Source organism: Phoca vitulina, unplaced genomic scaffold (assembly GCF_004348235.1).
Source record: "Phoca vitulina isolate PV1807 unplaced genomic scaffold, GSC_HSeal_1.0 scaffold4, whole genome shotgun sequence".
NCBI classification, from domain to species: domain Eukaryota; kingdom Metazoa; phylum Chordata; class Mammalia; order Carnivora; family Phocidae; genus Phoca; species Phoca vitulina.
Genome location: NW_022589707.1, coordinates 40,119,949 through 40,139,138, shown reverse-complemented (window position 1 = coordinate 40,139,138; position 19,190 = coordinate 40,119,949). Strand labels below are relative to the sequence as shown.

Sequence of the window (19,190 nt, the reverse complement as noted above, 5' to 3'; positions counted from 1 at the left end):
TCATTTGGTAATAAGCTTCTATGCGACAGGTATTTTATTAGGCCCAGAGAAGAGCTATGTGAAATTGGACATGGTTCCTGTTGTCAAAGTCTTCACAGCTAGAAGGGGAGGACTGACCTTAAAAATAAGTAAATATATCAATGTGTAATCAGAACTTTGAAAGAAGCATTTATGGGATACAATGGAGGACAAAGGAATGGTTACTTGATTTTACCTAGTGTAGAGGTAGTGTTAGCATTGGTTGCGATCATGATAAAGGGAATGATAATTATAGTAATGGCTACTAACATTTATTGGACATTTAATGTATCCAGCATTGTACTAAGTTCTGCATTTGTATTATCTAACTTAATATTTATAAAAATCTTACAAGGTACAGTTGTTCCTCTTTAACAAATGAGAAAACTGAAGCAAAGAGAAGCAATAAACTTGCTCAAAAGCACATGTCATTCATTTATTCACTGAATAATTGAATTTATTGCACATCTACAAGGTGCACGCCAAGGAGCAGACACTGGCTGTCCTCAGATGAACGTGGTGTATTCCCTAGTCCAAGTTTGACAGAGGAAACACTTGTGGAAATAAGTCAAGCTCTTTAATGGTGGTGTGGGAAAGGTACCGTGGGAGCACAAAACAGGGAACAGCCGATGGGGCCAGGAGTGGGAGAAGGCTCCACAGAGGAGGGGACATTGGCACTGGATCTTGGATTGACTGCAAAGAGGAAATATTATGTGCAAAGGTAAAAAAGAAACATGAAGTGGTGTGGAATAGTCAAGAAGCATTGAGGTCTGTGTGTGTGAGTGAGAGGGGAGAGGATAGAGAGGATGGGTCGCCAGGAGGTGATATGGGAAAGATTGATTGTAAAAGGTTCGAGTCATACATCAGAGGTAGGGCCAGCAGAATTGTTTAAGTAGGCTGATGCCACAGCTTTCTTGAGGAAGACTCTTGAGAAAGGAGGAACTTTACCAGTGAGCAGTGGGTACAATATTTTCAGTGGCATTAGACTAATTTCTAACTTCCAAGATATCTGTAGATGCATCAACCACAGACATGTGCTCAACTGTAATTCTAATAACCTGAATGAAGTGGCATCATTTCCTTCCTTTTAACCCATATGATTATACTTAGCAGAATTAACCAAGACAATAAAGTGGTAGGTGAGAGGAGAGACACTGACAGTCCACGGCACCGAGAATCTGAACAGGAAGGAGCAGGATCTTTGAGAGACACCCAAAAACTGTTTCTCACAGTCAAGGGTGGCACCTGAGAAGACGTTTATTGTCTTGAGCATTTTACTACAATATTAAATGAATAGCTATAAAATTCTTACAGGGATGGTTCAGGGCTCTGTTGTCTAAACCCAGTATTAGAAAGGATGACAGAGGTCTGGAGTTGGAGGAGAGCATAGGCCGGTCAGACGGATCTTGCTGCTCTGTATCCTGCAGACTCGAGTCTAGAACCCCACTGGGAGGTGGGGCTGCCTACTGCCTGGAAACGGGTGAGTTGCAAAAGGCCACTGAGGGTCACATCAGTGTGCAAGCTGCCTTTCTACTCACTGTAAGGGAAGTTGCCTTGGAAGTTGAACTTGATCCAAACATCAGAGAAATTATCTCTTTCTCAGCCTTTTTCTTAACTCTGGGAACTGTTGAAGAAGGTGAACTAACATCAAAGAATGAGTGAGTGAGAGTTGGTTGTTTTGATAGTTTGATAAAAGTATCGTTCAGAAGTTTTTGAACTACAGCTTTCTTTCCTAATCTTAATCTGCCCTGTTCAGTGTAAACCAGTCTAAAAAGACCTAGGCAGACAACATGACATTAAGACAAGGATCGCTAATCGATAACTTTGAAATGAATTAATGGTGTATTCCCAGGCTTTTGTAGGTATGAAGATGGTGGTGATGACATAGACCCAAGTTAGTGGTATGACTGTAATTCTCAGGATCACATACCAGAATTAATAACTTATTTTAATGTCCCTAGAAAGGATATTAGGTACATTTTATTTTTTGCCATGTCATTTTCCACTAGAAAATATTTTTACAGCAAGACTGTAGAGGCAGGTATGGCTTAGTAGGTAAGAGCCTGGACTCAGAAGCCAGATGGCCTCGATCTGAGCTCCTCCACTTCTTAGTGGTATGACTTTGAGCAAGTTACTTAACCTCTCTGTGCTTCAGTTTCCTCATCTATAAAATGAGGATTAATAATCGTATCTACCTCCTAGACTGATAAGGATTAAATGAGTTTTCTGACATATGGCAATGCTGTATAAGTGCCAGCCATTATTAGTAATATTTCTATTAAAATCAATCATGGGGAGTAGCCACCCAAAATGAACACGACTCTCTGAGCTTCACATTTGGAACTATACACTATAGTAAAAGGAGAAAAAGTACATGTATGTAGTTGGCACTGTGCTGGGGCATCTGTCATCTCATACAATATTCATTACAACTCTGTCCATTAGAGGATTATCTCTGTTTTAAAGATGAGGAAGGTATGGCTCAGAGAACTTAACATGCTCCAGATGATATGGAGCTAATCTGAACTTGAGCCCTATTCTGGTGCTCATGTTTTCATTCTGTACCATGGTTCCCCTTAGAATTCTTCTGGGATAAGTAGCAAACTCTGAAAAAGCAGAATTTAAATGTGCATGTCACAGCTGGGGTTTTCACAGTGCTCCTTCCCTACTTGCAAAGGTTGCCTGAGATGGTTTCTTGTCTTATGTTGTTCCTCTTTCACTCTGTGGCTACACTAAGGAGAGTATTATGGAGAGAGAGGCAACTGGCATGGCCCCTGGTCTCCTTCCCAACCCCACCATGTCCCCTCTAATACTTCTCTGTCTCCTCTGTCATGGAGCAGCTTATCCTTTTAATAGGATTCAAAATATTCACACTGGTATTCCAGCTCCTGAGAGCACCAGAGAGGAGGAGTCAGAATCCTTCTAGAATCCTTCCTAGACCTCCAGAAAACTTAGTCTCTTCTGGAAGGTTAGAACTTTTGTTATCCTGTGAATGTATCAGACATCTTTTGGATGCAATTCATGGATGTTTACTTCTGGGAAGTTCTGAAAGTCTTCATAACTGCCCGGGCATCATTAAGATGCAGACAATTCCAAGATTGCACAACTTGACTTGTAAACGCGTGTCGGGATGACCCTGGCTCTTTATAGAGAAACCCATAAAGTCTCCACACCTTGGCAGTTGGACAGAATATAGATTTGAAGATAACATTTTGGGACCTTATGGGAATCAACAACCTTTTCCTTGTACGCTCCAACTTTTACTTTCATTTGTGGTCCACTGCCCTTCATCCCTCATTACCACACTCTGAAATTATAGGTATTTGTAAGAACGTATATTCATATACATTGGGTTGTTTTTTTGCATATTGTATTCCAAGCCCATGCATGCAGAAAGACAATTACCACTCTACCCCAAGCTCACTGAGTATGCAATCAAGGTTCATTATGCCCCCGGTTCTCATCCCATTTACACCCTTTATGTCTCAGAACAACAGTGAATGGGGAGCAAGGTATATTGCAGGTTATGAAGGGAGGAAGTCAAAGGAACATGCAGAGAAATTGGAACCAAAGAGTGAACAATTTAGGTGAAAATAGTTTGTGGAATTTTCATCTTTGAAGTTTGAGAAATTTTACTTTGTGTTGGATCCATTTCTTGAATCATGATCCCTTGGGTCTGGCATAAAGCTATAATTTTCAGAAGGCTCATTTCTGCAAAAGCTTATGGTTATGGAGAAAAATCAATGTTTGTAGGCCCATGAATCAGAGTCTAAAAAGTCTGTTTGGATATTTAAGGTCTCATAAAATGTAACATCGAGAGAGACTTGTGGAGTATCAGAGCCGGAAACAATCATGAAAACCAGGTAGTCCAGCCCCCTGCTTTTAGCGATGAGGCTACAGAGCTGAGGAAGGTTGAGTGATTTATCCAGGTTACATGGATGCAAGGAGGGGTAGAGAGCCAGGACTAGAACAGACCTAAGCCAGTATATTTCCAACATTATCACATATTGCTAATCATCTAGAAGCACTGAGCCAAAGTATGAACCATGGATCATAAATGAGAGAATCTTAGCAATAGAAGAGACCTTGGAGGTCATGTAGCACCATCTCCCTCCTGATGCAGAAATCCTCTTGGTGACATCCTTGACGGATGGCCACTATTCTCTACTGGCTTAACTCTGATGCCAGAAAGCTCAGTGCTTTACAAGGCAGCTTGTTTTGTCTTTGGACAAAAGGTCAAACTTGTATTTTTAAAAGATCAGTCCAGAAGGAGTGAGGGTGGCCAGAGGTGAATGACATATTTTTAGTGATGGTGAGGAATTTTACTCTCTTTATCATCTTAAAATGAGGATAATAATGCTGACCGTGTAGTGTCATTGCAAGGATTGGAGGTGCAGTTTATAAAGCATCTACCATAGTGGTTGCTTCAAAATAAGAACTCAAATTATAGTCATCATTGGCTTTTATCATCATGATCCCATTTTTTTGAAATTATGCCCTCTGGAGTAGCATAGACTACATCTAATCCCACAAATATTTAAAAGCAGTTAGCATGACCCTCTAAGTCTTTTCTTCTTCAGACTAAATATTCCCTGATTCTTTTACGGTTCTTCCTGTAAAGCATTTTGGATGCCTTCATTGCTTTCATTCCCTCCTATTTGTCAATTTCCCCCTTAAAATGTGGTGGCCAAATGTGGTCAGTTCAACGTGCTCTACAGTGGAATAATTACTTCCCTTGATCTGGACATTGCACTTCTCCTACAGCAACCTAGATTTATGTTAGCATTTTTGGAGGCCAGATCACAAATTTGGCTCAAGTAAAACCTGACTCTACTACCCAGAACATAAGCTATGCCTCCCAACATTGTGTCAACTGCAGATTTGATAAGCATGATTTTTACATCTTCATCCAAGCTGTTGATAAAAATGTTGAATAAGAGAAGGCCAGAGTCTGAGCCTTGAGGAACACCTCCAATCCTTCCCTGTATATTGACCCCCATCCGCTGGTTTGGTGACACTGTTTCATCAGCTCCAAATCTCTGCACCTATACTAGCAAAAATAACTCTGCAAGATGTGGTCACTCGTTGTGTTTTTGAAACTGGATATTTAATTTATCCAGAGGTAAAGTGCCATTCTTTTATCAAGGAAGACAGGTTTTGAACCCATAATTGGGAAAATGTGAACTCAGAAAATAATTTCATGTTTGAGTTACTATGTAATGCTTAAAGGGAAAAAAAAATCATCTTCTCTTAATGTGAAATGATAATGCTTGCCTAGTTGTTTATTTTTCCAAAACGTTTTGAAATTACTCTCTGGGTCTGGGGGAGGGAGTGTGGAGAATTTGTGGATTTCATGTGTGGTAGAAAAAAGAGATTATTGAAGAATTAGAATACAAATTTTAGGAGCCTTTTCCATCTCAGGTGGGGATCACAGAGACAAAGAGATGTCTTAAATGTTGGTGGGCGAGGATACCTTAAATGAGGTATAGTCCTGCATAGTTTTTAAAATTCTTTTTAATGATTCTCATTAAAGAGGCCATTCTTTCTTTGATTTAACACACTTCCCTCTGAAGAAATCAAACCAACTTCTTTGTGCTATAGCACAGATCGGTTTTTCGTAGTTTTCATGGTGGAGATAAGGAATTGTTGTTGCCAACCTTTGAGCCAAAGTGCTCAAAGATTCAGAGCTCACTTCTTGGCATCTTCCTCCAAGGGCTCATTTAATATTTTCTCAAAGGCTTTACTTCCAGTCTACATCCCATGTTTGTGGATTTCTTCTTAACTCTGGTCCTTTCTATTTCTCTAGCCCATAATCAAACAAGTACCTTAATATCTAAAACTCTATTACCGTGAGCATACTTTGAGATCTCAAGGTAAATAAACAAAAAGTTAGCACTCTCAAAAATTGACCAGGGAATAAAAGACCCCCTCATACTGAATATTTTAGGAATGTCCATTTTATAGTTTACTCACTCACTCAGTATTTATTGAGCACTTATTATATTCCAGGCACTGATCTAGGCAACAGAGGCAATGGGGAGTAAAGTCAGATTTAATCTCTTCTCATATTGTGCTTACGTTCTCTAGGAAGAAACATGTTAATCAAACCAAAACTATTGTGAACTTGTAAAAAGTGCTGCGAAGGAGAGGGTCCCCATCACTACAGAGGTCAGGGAAGTCTTCCTCACATGATGCTTAATCTGAGATTTGAAGGTCGAGTCAGGGGAGGGCCCAGGTAGCAGAAAACAGCATATCCCAAGCCCCTGTGCTGAAATGGAGCACGGGCAGTATGAGGGCAAGAACATGCTAGAACGGTGGAGTGAAGAGCAGAGAGCAAGAGTGAGAATAGCATGAGATGAGCTGGGAGGTAGGAAGGGTCCCCTACAGGCCTTGTAGGTCACACAAAGAGTGCTCTCAGTGTCTTCTGAACCATGATAGCCATATAAGAAGCTTGTCGGGTGGGGGTAGGAGGGTGTGGTTGGGTAAGGAGAATTGTATGATATGATTAGTTTTGTCTTTTGAAAAGATCACTGTGGCTGTATATGGGCAAAAGGAGAAAGGGAAGCCATAGTGAGTGACAGGTCAGTTAGGATACCACTATCTAGTCCAGGAAAGGAGATGATGCTGGTTGGGTGTAGGTTGGCAGAAGGTGAAATGGAAAGATAGAAAGAGATGAAGGATGTGTAGGTTGAATTTGCAATACTAGGGGACTGCATATGGGGGTGATGGAAAAGAGGTATCAAGGGTAACTCAAGGAGGGTTCATACATTTTATATCCTTCTTTGGCAATTTAAAGATTATTATTTTAAATTTTAGATTATGTAGCTCTACTCATAATCCTTGATAGCACAGCACAACAGAAATAATTCTAAAAAGAAAGTCTGAAATCCTTCTGTGCCTCAGATCTATTATTGGCAAAGTAGGTGACTGTGAGCAAGATGAAAAATGGTTGAGTATCTCCGAGGATCCAAACAACAGAGGAAAAAAAAAATATTTGTAATTGTTGACTTCATCAAGGCCTCATTAAGGCCCAGGGAAATATGTTTGTTAAGGCTCACTTTCAAAAGAAGTAACACAATTATCTTTATTTTCATTATTATTTTAGTTCAATTCTCTATGTCTCCAGGCCCTATAAAAAGAACTTAAGCATATCCCTACACTGCCACTCCAACACAAATCACCATTTCCTTTCATCTCGCTTTAACCAACCACAATATTTTCCCACGTCAGAAAAACCTTCCAGTGTATAAGAGGAGCCTTTGGACCGCGTGTGTGTATAAATGTGTGTATAAAAGCCTGTTCATGCCTCTGGGATCCCACGATAACACAGTCGGCTCGCGGTCTAAACCAGGTGCCCAGTTTCCATCTGGACTCCTGACAAACTGTGTGGTCAGGATTTAGAAATCAGAAATCTGGGAAAGGTGCAATGTGATGGACACAACCACCCCAAATACCATATATGTTATCACCATCATTTAACACATAGTGCAGGAAATCCTGTTCTTTGCAGAAGAACTTCAAAGAACCACTTCTGGTTCTCCTGGGTAACATTTATTTTTTTCTTTGCTAACCCCAAAGCGCAGACAGATATATATTTTCCCTCTAGTAAATTGCTAGTGACACTCCATTTCTTTCCTGCCATCCTCAACCCCATTGTCCAACTGACCTCTCGAATTTCACTACCCTTCTAGGCTGAGGAGCTGTGCTTAGCTATTTACAGAGGCCCACTTACTTACTTGGCTTTACCCTGTACTTTCCCTTTCTTTTCTAGGCTCTGAATTTCTCACCTTTTAGCTCTGCCATGTTGATGAGACTTCCTCTGCCCCTGTGTGAATCCTCTTCTTTTGTCCCAGTAACTTTTTTTTCTAGAAAGAGCTGTCTTTTAAGACAGCTTTACCTTGCATGTTTTACCTTACTTTTGCATTTTAAACAAAGAAACCTTCATTCAAGTTATCAGAAATAAGCACATGATATTAGTTCCCTTAAGTGACTGGGATGTCTCATTTAGACCTTCACTAGTTTATTCATGCAATATATGTTTACTGAGTGCCTACTGTGTTCCAAGCACCACGAGAGAGAGTTACGAACACAAACATTCTACATTCTAGAGTAAGACAGTGAACAAGTAAATGAACAAGCAGTCATTGTTCTATACTCTGTTATTCCATAAAAATTGTTAGAGATTGATTTTATGGACATGCAGCAGAAAGTTGCAACTTTTGCTCTTGGCATTGGATTCCAGACACCTGGTCGTCTGTTCCAGTCATCCATCCTCACTCTCCAGGTAGTTGAACTTGGGTCATGAGTACCCAGATTATGATTTGGAAAAGTAGTAGTTTCCTGGGGAAAAAAAAGTAGGTCGTTGGCCACTCTCATAGGACTGAAAAAGAAACAATAACCCAGTGTGCGTGTCATTCAAAGCAGGATGTTGACCAGTTCTTCACTAAATCATAGTATTGTGCACTTACCATGGAAATCATTTTCAAATGCAGTATATATCACACCAATTCAGAGAAGATATGCACCAAATGTCTCTGATATAAACCTCACATCAGGATGGTGACAGAGTGATTAGTGAACTTCAAGGTATTTTCTTATGTGCTTTACTGTTAGGGTAAATAGTTATTTTTCATCTGCTCATAGTTGTAAGTTATAACAAGATGGATGGATCCATGGCTTGCCAGAAGCCATAACTCTTTATTTAGTTGACATGACCAGATTCCTAATTTCGTCCTCTGAGAGCTTGAGAGTACAATAAAACATTGACTTCTTCTGACCTTCCCCTCTGTCTTCTCTGGGCAGAATATCTCGATGCATAACACAGTTGGTGGGGCCATGGCAGGGCCTGGAGCTCACCAGCTTGGCAGCACCCGGATGCCCAACCATGACACCAGCGTTGTGATTCAGCAAGCCATGCCGTCACCCCAGTCCAGCTCTGTCATCACCCAGGCACCTTCTACCAACCGCCAGATCGGGTAAGGAGACTTCTCTGGGGCCTGGCTGGAGCTCGGAGAATGTTCTGGACTTTCTCCTTGTTTCTGGTGCTCAGACTGGATGAGACAGAAGTTGGTGTTCCTGGTTGGCGTGAAATCACCTGGCACTTAGAGTGATGCTTTTAATGGGAGAAGGGAGGGGAGCCCCCATTTGGTGGAGACTATTTGATCCTGGACTTTGGGGGACAAAGCAAGTCATTCTGTGTCATCATTTCTTCAGACAAGATTTGTGACTGTGGAAAACGCCTTGGGTGTTATGGAGAGCAGAGCATAGTTTCCAGGACAAATGCTTAAGGATGGTAGAGGGAAGTTTCACCAGCCCACTTTCCTCCCCAACAGAGTGTGTCCCTTTTTTCCTAAGATCTGCTAAGCACATCCCCTGGGTCTTTCATGTATTTCCAGTCTTCCTTCCTCCGATGATTCTTCCTTGCTTCTTTTCCTTGTTAATACCTCCTTATTAGCTCTCCCCTTCCTCTTTATTGGTCCAGGCTCATTCCTGGTGTAGACAAAACAAAAAAAAAGTAAGCCGTTTCCCCCTCATTTATGTAAAAAAGACAATAGTGTGGTATTGAGCAAAATTGGTAGAAAGCTCCTGTCAGAATCCCAGACACTCTGAATTTTCACTTCTGAGTCTCAGGTGACAACTCTAGCCCCTGGCTACTCGGAGTGTGGTCTGAGGACCCGAAGCCTGGGCATGACCCGCTAGCTTCTCAGAAATGCGGAATCTCTGGCCTGCTTCCTTACCTTCAGGATGATGGTGGTGTGTCTTCTTTCCACCCTTACAAGAGCAGAGTGAAGAGGAAATAAAAGATTTAAGAGCAGTCAGGTTCTTAGGAAGAAAAGGTAGTAACTTAAGCCAGAGTGCTCTGATAAATTTATATTGCTGGAAGCTGAGAACTGCTTGCTGTATGTTCCCAGAATTCTCTCTTTCAAATAGGAAAGGGAGCTTGTGGTGTTTAGTATGTGCAGCAGAATTTAGTGGGAATATTCAGTTGAATATTAGATATGGTGATTTAAAAAAAACCCATTAGAAGCTGCCTGACAATTTGCCACTATGTCTTTCCCCCTTTGTTTTTGTTTTTTTTTTAAAAGATTTTATTTTTAAGTAACCTCTACACCCAACGTGGGGCTTGAACTCACAACCCCAAGATTAAGAGTTGCATGCTTTACCGATTAAGCCAGCCATGTGCTATCCCCGCCCCCCCCCCTTTTTTAATGCTTGTAAGGACTTCAGATCAAGAGTGAGCACCAGGAACAACGTTGGCTTATTCTTCCTTAGAATGCCCTAGAAGGGGGGGGTACCTTGTCTCTCACATTTCTCAACTTACCAGATGGGTTGTGATTTGTGAAGACCCATCTTAACAAAAGAGAGCTGTGGGCAGTGACTGTTTTGTGAGTCTGTCATGGGTACATTTGGTTTCCCATTTAAGAAACAGAATATTACTCTGGCCATTTGAATGCTTGGCTTTGTTAGAAGAAGCCAATACTAAATTAGATAGTATCCCTGTTAAATATTTCTTTTCTTTTCAAATGACTATGGGGGCAGATATTGCCACCCTCCAAAGCAAGAACCTATAATACACTAAGAGAGTGGGGTGGGTTCTTTAAAGACAGCATCTAAATTTCAAGGGACTCTTTCACTCTAGTGGTTTGGCTTTGGGCAGACAATCCACAGTTAGGCCAGCTAATTATAATTATTTTATTTTTCTTTCAAGGGGAAAAAACATAAAATGTGTTGGAGTTTACTAGCAGTTTTATAACATTCCTCCCCCCCTGGAGTTCTCCTGCCTCCCCCTCTCCCCACCCCAGCTACCCTCTTGGAGGTCCTTAGTATTGTTAGTACAATGCTGGTTTTTGTGAAACAATCTTTTGAGGGTTAGCACTCAATTCTAAGATGGGTGTTGACTCTGTCAGTAATTTACCCAGCTGGCCCAGGGCTGTACAGTGGGGTGACATTTCTAGGCTGTGTCACTGTGCCTGGATGAGTGGGAGTGTTTCTCTGGTACACGTGACCTCCCAACCCACTCCATCTTCTCATTTACTCCCAATCCTGGGGTGTTGTGTGTCTCTCCTGGTGTGTTCTAGGAGATAATTGTCACTTTTGGGACTCTGTCTCATTGCCAAGCTTGAGGGAGGCTGCTGCTTTTCTTCAGATCCTTCCCTGTCGTGCTTACCATGTTGATTCCAACCCACACATCCTGTCATTTCCATTTTCTCCATGTGACCCATCCAAAACCTTGCCCGGATGGCCATGGGGGCTCAGCAAGGAATAACCCAACCCATCTTACCAGTGGATTCAGAATGAAACTCTAGGTGGTAACATTTGGGGATGGTTGACTCTTTTATTTCTCCCAGCAAAGAGGAAATGAGTACTTATTTTAAAACATGAGTTCCCTCTGGAGACTGTGTCTTTAAATGAGCATTTGAAATTGCAGATAGTTTTTTTTTTTTTTTTGAGACTGCACAGAACCATATTGTAGTAATATTCTGATTTTTATCACAACCTCAAATATTTAAGTGTCAAAATCTGGCCAAGCCACCTGCAAATGTTTGCCATGGCTACTGGCCAACAAAAACAGCAAACAGCAATGAAAGTCTTCATTCAGGCTCAGCGCTTAAGCTGCATCCAAGCAGGGAGGCTGGGACCCACCTGTGCCCACGCACAGTGCTTTTTGCTGTGGCCAGTGGGTGTGTTCACGACTGGAACTTTGTGGGAGAGGGAGGGGGCCGCCTGTCTTCTGTTCCCTCTTTTTTCCTTCTCTTCTCCCAGTGCTTGGCTTCTGCTGCCAACCTTACTTTTGCTTTCTTTTCTGCCCCTTCTTTCATACTGTATTTAAGCTTAGAGGCTTGAATGTATTGGGAGTGGTGTGGACAAGGAAGGGCTTGGAAATGGGAATAGCACTGGTGTCTGGGGAAGATTTTGGGGGACTAAATGTATGCATTTCTGTAAGCATTTGATTTTCATGCTTTTTGAGCAGGCGCTGAGCCAATGTAGACCAAAATAGGTGGAAATGCAAAAATCCAAAGAAATAAATGTAAAAGTAGGTAGATAAGCAACATAGGCAACGTCCGTGCCATCCCATATCACCCCCCACCATGCCCTATGCCCAGTTCTGTCAAAGTAATGCTGTTATCCCAATAGAAACTGGAGGTAAGTATAAATATCCCAAATTGCACTCGTGTGGTTAGGCAGGCTAGAAAAACACACGGTGCTAGAGAGTGTGGGAGGCATCCCCAAACTAGAGACTACTTGTGCTTAGTCAGACTGGCAGACGCTCTGTCGGGAAGAGTGTCTTTGGCTGATTGATGGTAGCATTTTAGGAGATAAGTTTTCCAGATGGAAAAAAAAAAGAGTTGAGCCATGGGCTGTGGGGGAGACAAGTGAGACAGAAAACAAGCATGTGTTAAATATAGATGAAATCGATTCAGCCTTGGACCAAATATGTGGCAGATTCCAAGCAGTATCTCTATTGCAGTCATTTTTATTAGATATCATGTAACAGGCTCATTAATTCAGGATTAAGTCAGTAGAACCTGGGAAAAATGGTAGATGAGCATGTAAGTGGTCACGTACATCCCTTTCTCTGTCTCTTACTCTCTCTTTGTCTCTCTCTGTCTCTCTTCACATGAGATGTTTTTGTAGGAGCCAATGAGCAGTTGAGGAGGTGGCTATAATCTTAATAGATCCCAGCTTACTTAAAGAAGCCTATTTCTCTTTATGGAGTAAGTGTGAGCAGGTAATTCATGCTCAGTAATTCTTCAGGAGAGCAATGAAGATAGTATGGAATGTGCAGCTCGGCAAGGACGGACATGAGTACAGAATTCTGATAGGTTGTGGGAGGCACTACCACTGTATTCCACACGTTTTCTTCCTGTATTCTTTTTGTATTCAAAATGTTCTACAAATTCAATTCTCTGTAGGGATTTGGGCAAATAAGCAAGCTTGTGAGGTGATTGGTGAAAATTATTTGATGATCATAGTTTACAATACAGAAATGTTCTATGCCTAACCTCAAAATATACAAGTGTTCCTACCAAGGCTCATATTTGGACAGAAGATATCTGGCTCATTGTGGAATATTCTAGTTAAAATATCAGGGAACTTGAAAATATGGTCACCAGCATGTATCTGTGAAGCCATGTATGTATGAAATTCCTCCCTGATTTTACATCGCTTATATTCCCGGCACATACGTGTCCGTGTCCATGTGATGTCATAAACCCTATTTGCATGGGGTTGTAGCCAGGCAGTATACACCTAATACTTAGCCAGAAATTTATATAAAATGCCATAGAAGCAAATCTTGTTTTATGTAAAATAAAGAGAAGCCAATACTCATCATAAATTGTGCCTTCTCTCACCCTTTCTGCACTTCTTTCTCTCTTTTCTCTTTGCAATTCCTGACACTATGTATCACACAGAATATCAGGTGTAGCTCAGTGGACATGACCAAGGAAAATAATAATAATAGTAATAATAATAAAAGCTTGTTACATCTCAGACGTGTTGTTGTCAAAAGCAGCACTACCTTTTCTACCAGAGTCATATGGCTTTGTTGTAGGAGTTGGTGTTGCTGTTTGAGGTGTCCATTGAGATGGGAATGGTAATTGATTTGAGGATTTTTGTGTCACTGTTGCTTGGGGTGGGGGGGGGATGGGAGGTCCATAAATGACGCTGTCACAGAAAAGCAACATTTAAAGAAGACTTCAGTAGGACAGCTTAGGAATGTGCTTGCTCTGTAAATGCATAGGTGTGTAAAATCACTATTAAGAGTTTTCTTGAGCTGAGCATGATTAAGACTGTCACTGCCCACCACAGGCTGATGCCAGTGACATCCAGGCCAGCCTTCTTTCTGCTGGAGGCAGCAGACCAGCAGGTCCCAGGTTGTCACTGGCCCACAGCCCTTTGCCAGGATAGCTTGAAGACCCCCTTGAGGAATTCAGAAGAGAAGCCATTACTTCCTGCTTTGTATTTTGCTGAGTATCATGGCTATGAACATTGCTTTATTGTTAGAAAGTTGCTGGATCTTTCACAGCCCCAAGAACATTTACGAGGGCCCTTCAGGGGGATGCTTTCTGGGAGGGTTGACGGATTTAACCATATGGCTCCCGTTAAATCCCATGCAGAGCCTTGAGAAATTACCTCTGACAAGGGGGCCAGCAGCCTTCCACTCACAGAGCTTTATGTGTGGAACGAAAAATTAAGTACTGATACTTGAGGAAATATAAGGTTTCTCAACATTCAGAAGTTGTAATACCACATGGTATTGTGGCCAGATGAAGGGGGCAGAGCCAGAACACCAGAGCACATGGCTGCGTATTCCGAGAAGCAGAAAAATACCCTTGCTCTTGTCTCTGAATCTGGCTCTTGCCTCGGATTCCTCAGGCAAGCTTTGTGTGTCTCGGTGCTACAGCTAGTCACCTGGAACACAGCAAGGCTGGTACCTCAGTCACTTTAGAGGGATAAAGCAAAATATCACACACCCGGTGGCTTAAACAACAGACATTTATTTCTCGCAGTTCTGGAGGCTTGAAAGTACAAGGTCGAGGACCTTGGTCAGCAGATGTGGTTCTTGGTGAGGACCCTTTCCCTGTCTTGCAGACAACTGCCATCTTGCTGTGTGCTCGCCTGACCTCTTCTTTGTGCTTGGTGGGAGTGGGGATGAGGTGAGAGAGTTAGCAAATTCTGGTATTTCTTACTCTTATAAGGACACTAATCCCATTATGGGGACTCTACCCTCATGACCTCATCTAAACCCAATTACTTCCCAAGGCCCCACCTCCTAATACCATCACATGGGGGGTTAGGTTTTCAACATATGAATTTGGGGAGTACACAAGCATTCAGTCCATAAACAGCTAGTGTAGTTGGAAGAGAAACTTGGAGGTCACTTCTCAATGGTTCAAACTTTTTGTTAGAAAAGCCCTTGGTTATCAGGCTGATAATGAAGACAAGGAAGCTGACATTTATCCAACATCTACTATGTGCCAGGCACTGATCTAGCATTGGGTTTTGTTTCCTATCATTGTCCAAGAGCCCAGAGAGGCAGGTATTATTTACTCCAGTTTTATTGCTCAAAGAAGAGAAGTAACTTGTCTAGCATCATTCAGCCAGTGAGATGAGCAGAGTTTTGAGTGTAGGTCTGTTGGACTCCAAAGCACATGCTTTCCCTCTACTCCTATGCATAGCTATCCCAGTGCTGTGGAAGACACATGAGCTTATCTGACTATTTGGGAGAATCATCTACGCACAGGAGTTGGCTAATGCTCAGTCTGTCTGGTTCCAGTGTGAAGAGCTTCTGTGCTTACACACACCTGCAGGGTGGTCAAGGGCAGAGGGAGACACCTTGAGTTGCCAGCAGCTGCTTCAGTCCTCTAGGAGAAAGATATAGGAGGTCCCTGGCCCCCAAAGAAGGGAGATCAGGGACTGTCTTGAGCACATGGAGGCAGAGAGTTGGTTTCTCCTGGGAGAAACCAACTGGCCAAATATCCTCATTTATAAGAAAACCAAAGTCACCACAGAGAGTGACCACTCTTTTTTCAACCATTTGGTTGCTCCACATTTGGCTTCTTGGTCTGAAGGAAGACCCCTAGTCCTTGCCTAGATGAAGTCTGACTTCCAGACTTATTCTGATTCCTGCTGCGGATAGGTGACTTTGCCTGTGACCTCCTCTTGGAGGAGGATTTCATTTCTGGATCTTACAAACAGAAGCCCTGCTCACAAAGTTCCAGAAGCTTCCATCTAAGTCTCTCCATGTGTATCTCCCCCATCCCATTTTTAGAAACAGATAGGCACTGATGAGGATCTGCTTCTAGAGCAAATAGCCCAGGATCATTCGGTTTGTGTCCATCGCAAATCTAGATAATTGTTCTTTTTTGCAGCATATTGGAAAGATATGCCTGGAGAGCAAGAGCTTGCTCAGAGCTAAACTATGTTAGATCAGAGGAGAGTCTTGGAAAAGTATTGGCCATGAGGTCAGAGGTCACAGGTTTGGGATAGTCCAGGCTCTGCCATTTAAAAGATTTTCAGCCTTGGCCAAGTGCTCCACTTCCCTGGGCCTCACTCAGTTCCTTCATCTATATATGAAAAGGTTAACCAGCTGATTGCAAGTCATTCCCAGTGGCAAACTTCTCATGCAGTGCTACTTTTCTTTCTCAAATGTATTTTCTCTTTTGGTTTGTTTTCTTTCAGGAGCTGAGTTTGGTAAGAGCTCTAGGTTATGTGTTCACGGATGTGTTCACGTCCCACTGTGGATGAGAACAGAATCGGGCTTGGGAATACTTGGGAAGAGGAGACCAATGCAGTCAAACAGAGGGGTTCCAGCATATGTAACCAGAGAGATCTGATTTCTAGGCTCAACTCCTGGGTGAATAACAATAATTTTATAATTCTGTTCCATGGATGTGAACATACCCATTTTACATTTGAGTAAAGTGTGAGGTTCAGAAATTACGTGACTTGCCCCAAGTCATACTAATAATGAATAGCAAGAGCCAGAACTAGAAGCCAGGCCACCTACACTGCACTGTTCCACGGGTCTAAGTGAACTTGGCTTCCCCAAGGTTTGGTTTCTTCACCTGTAAAATGGGGAGGTATCACTAGAAAATCCTCGAAATCCTATTCAGCACTAAAAAAACTTGGAATTTTCATAACACGTTTAATTTTGAAAGTTACTTGGCAAGGCAAGTTCTTTGGGGGCATAGTGCTACATGCATGGCTATGTGTAGTTTCCTCCTTTGCACTAATCTTATCAATAAATTGTTCTTTTATTGTCACTTTGCTAAAAGTATCTTATTGTTGGAGATCTAACAAGAAAAACACCTAAACAACAGCATGATAGTGAAAGATATAAAACAAGTCCAATGCAAGAAACCTTGACAATGATCTTGCCAGAAGCAGCTCTGTGGGAAAATGCAATTCACTATCTTCTTTTCCGACGTTATTATCATTTTGGGGGTTACTTTGTGGAAGACTTGAAACATAGGGCTTTAGCTCATATCGATATTTAGTGTCTTCCTAGAGGTAAACCTTGGATAAGGCACCAAATAACTAGACAGTGGGGGTTGAGGATATATGTTTCCCATAATACAAAAGGCAGTAATTAACTGTACCTCTCTGTACTTGTCATAGTTTCTAATGGGGATTGGCTCAGTGTTTCCTGTTTTCAGGACCAGAAACATGGATGCCTACCTGGCTCACCACTGTCGGTTTACATGGCTCCTGGGGTGGTGTTCAAAGAGAGTCCCTACTAAGTGTAGTCATTCCTTGGTGAATGCCAAAAGGGGTATTAACATGGAGAAATGATTAGTCTTTGCAGTGCTCTGCAAGGTAAGCATGCTAGGAGAAGTGAATCTGATAAAGCAGGTCTTATCCTCTGTAACTGGGGAGGACCCTTTGCTCTTTTGAAGACTGAGCATGTCCAAGTAATATGGCAGTGTCTCAGTGGACATTTCTGATCATTTGTAGTTTTCATATTCTCAAGCATTGTATGTCTCCTAAAGTGTGAATAACTCTCATCTGAACTGATTGACAAATATTTTCCAAGTTAAGAGAGGACTGTTCTAGGAACTTGCAGATAGCCCATGGTGCCCATTTCGTATACCATGTATTTATGTAATTGGACATCTTGGGATTCAAAAGATAAATGATTCAATAGGTTCTCTCACATATATTTTTCAATAATATTAGATCAAATGGATTTTCTCTACCATCATTTTTTATATCCTTTCTAATGAGGATTGAGTTAAAGATTACATAAATCCTGTGGACATTTTGCCTTTGGTGGGATGAGAATAACACATAAACAAACATCTAATTTGGTCTTGGATTTTGGGTATAAAAGGAATCCTTGATATTAGGTTTCAGTTACATCCAGATGGAATTCTAGTTCAATGAGGCACAGGGCAAAGCCATTGCTAGAGGCTGAAAGCCATGGCTGGTGGTTCTGACTCTACCACTCACAAGTTCTTTGAAAAGACCCCATGACCTCTCTGGGCCCTACTTTTCCATTTTATATAAAGAAAGAATGAAACTAGATTGTCTAGTAAGTGCCCTCTTCTAGCTCTTAGGAACAAGTTTGTTTCTTTATCATGACTAACACTCTACTACAACACTGCTTGGCTGATGCGGATTGTGGAAGAAGAAATTCCATAAAACAGATATGTTCAAATTTAGTAGGCAATCTAGTGATCTATTTGCCTTGTATGTTTTGCTTTTGGTAAATATTAATGTGAAATTCCTGTAGAGTAATAAACATTCTTAATGGTACCAGACACATTTAAAAGAGTTTGGAGTTTTATAGTTTCACCCCATTTGGGCTGGTGAATAGGCCGGTAAAGTCTGTAAAATGATAGGACCCTTGTGAGTGTGGGGTAGAGACACGCCGGCATGTGCTTGGGTTGCTTTTGCAGGGTTGCAGAACTTTGCAGAGAACAGATGGCCCCCAAATATCTTTGAAATGCTAGAAATGACTTCCCCAGTAATCATAGACCCATCGTATATTGGTTCAGATATGGTAATTCACAAACCAAATGCACAGCACTTCACAGCTGACCTCAAATCTATTATTTTCAGTCCAGAAAACCCAGAAACATTTTTGACACAATAATCATAATGACAAGTGCAACAAGAGACACCCATCACCAAGTCATCAAGCCACTGAACATTTGTTAAACAATTTGTTGTTCTCAGAATCTGTAGGGGTGGGGGGCCCAAGCATTTGGCACACTCTCAGGGATCACTGTGTAGCATGACGTTTCCTCTCACTTTTCCCAACGTCTTGCTTAAACTGAATATCTGAAGACATAAAGTGTAAGTTGTTAGATTAAAGAGAAGTAGAGGCTGCTTCTACTTCAGTATTGTTTGGATAGTTTGAATGGAGCCATTTTGATGAGCCTGTAAATTCAGTGAAACCAAAGTCTACCTCTAACGTCTTTCTATAACCCTATGCTGAGCCAAGGTATATTTTTAATGACAAAACTAAACAAAAATGCAGCTTTATAAATGCATATTCCAAATTATAGCCTCTCAAAAACATTGGAAGAATGAATTTAAGAATAGGGGCATGTGGCTGGCTCAGTTGGGGGGAGCATGCGACTCTTGATCTCGGGGTTATGAGTTCGAGCCCCACGTTGGGTGTAGAGATTACTTAAAGATAAAATCTTTAAAAAAATAAAAAT

General features: G+C 41.6%; 1 protein-coding gene across 5 annotated transcripts in view; it reads left to right on the top strand.

The window, feature by feature from the left end:
• Positions 1 to 19,190, top strand: part of CREB5 (cAMP responsive element binding protein 5) — a 458,616-nt gene that overhangs the window by 212,668 nt on the left and 226,758 nt on the right. For all 5 annotated transcript variants that reach the window (XM_032401877.1, XM_032401875.1, XM_032401876.1 and 2 more), the window contains one exon: positions 8,821 to 8,993. In XM_032401877.1, the coding sequence (XP_032257768.1) occupies positions 8,821 to 8,993 (173 nt within the window). The remainder of the gene's footprint in view (positions 1 to 8,820; positions 8,994 to 19,190) is intronic.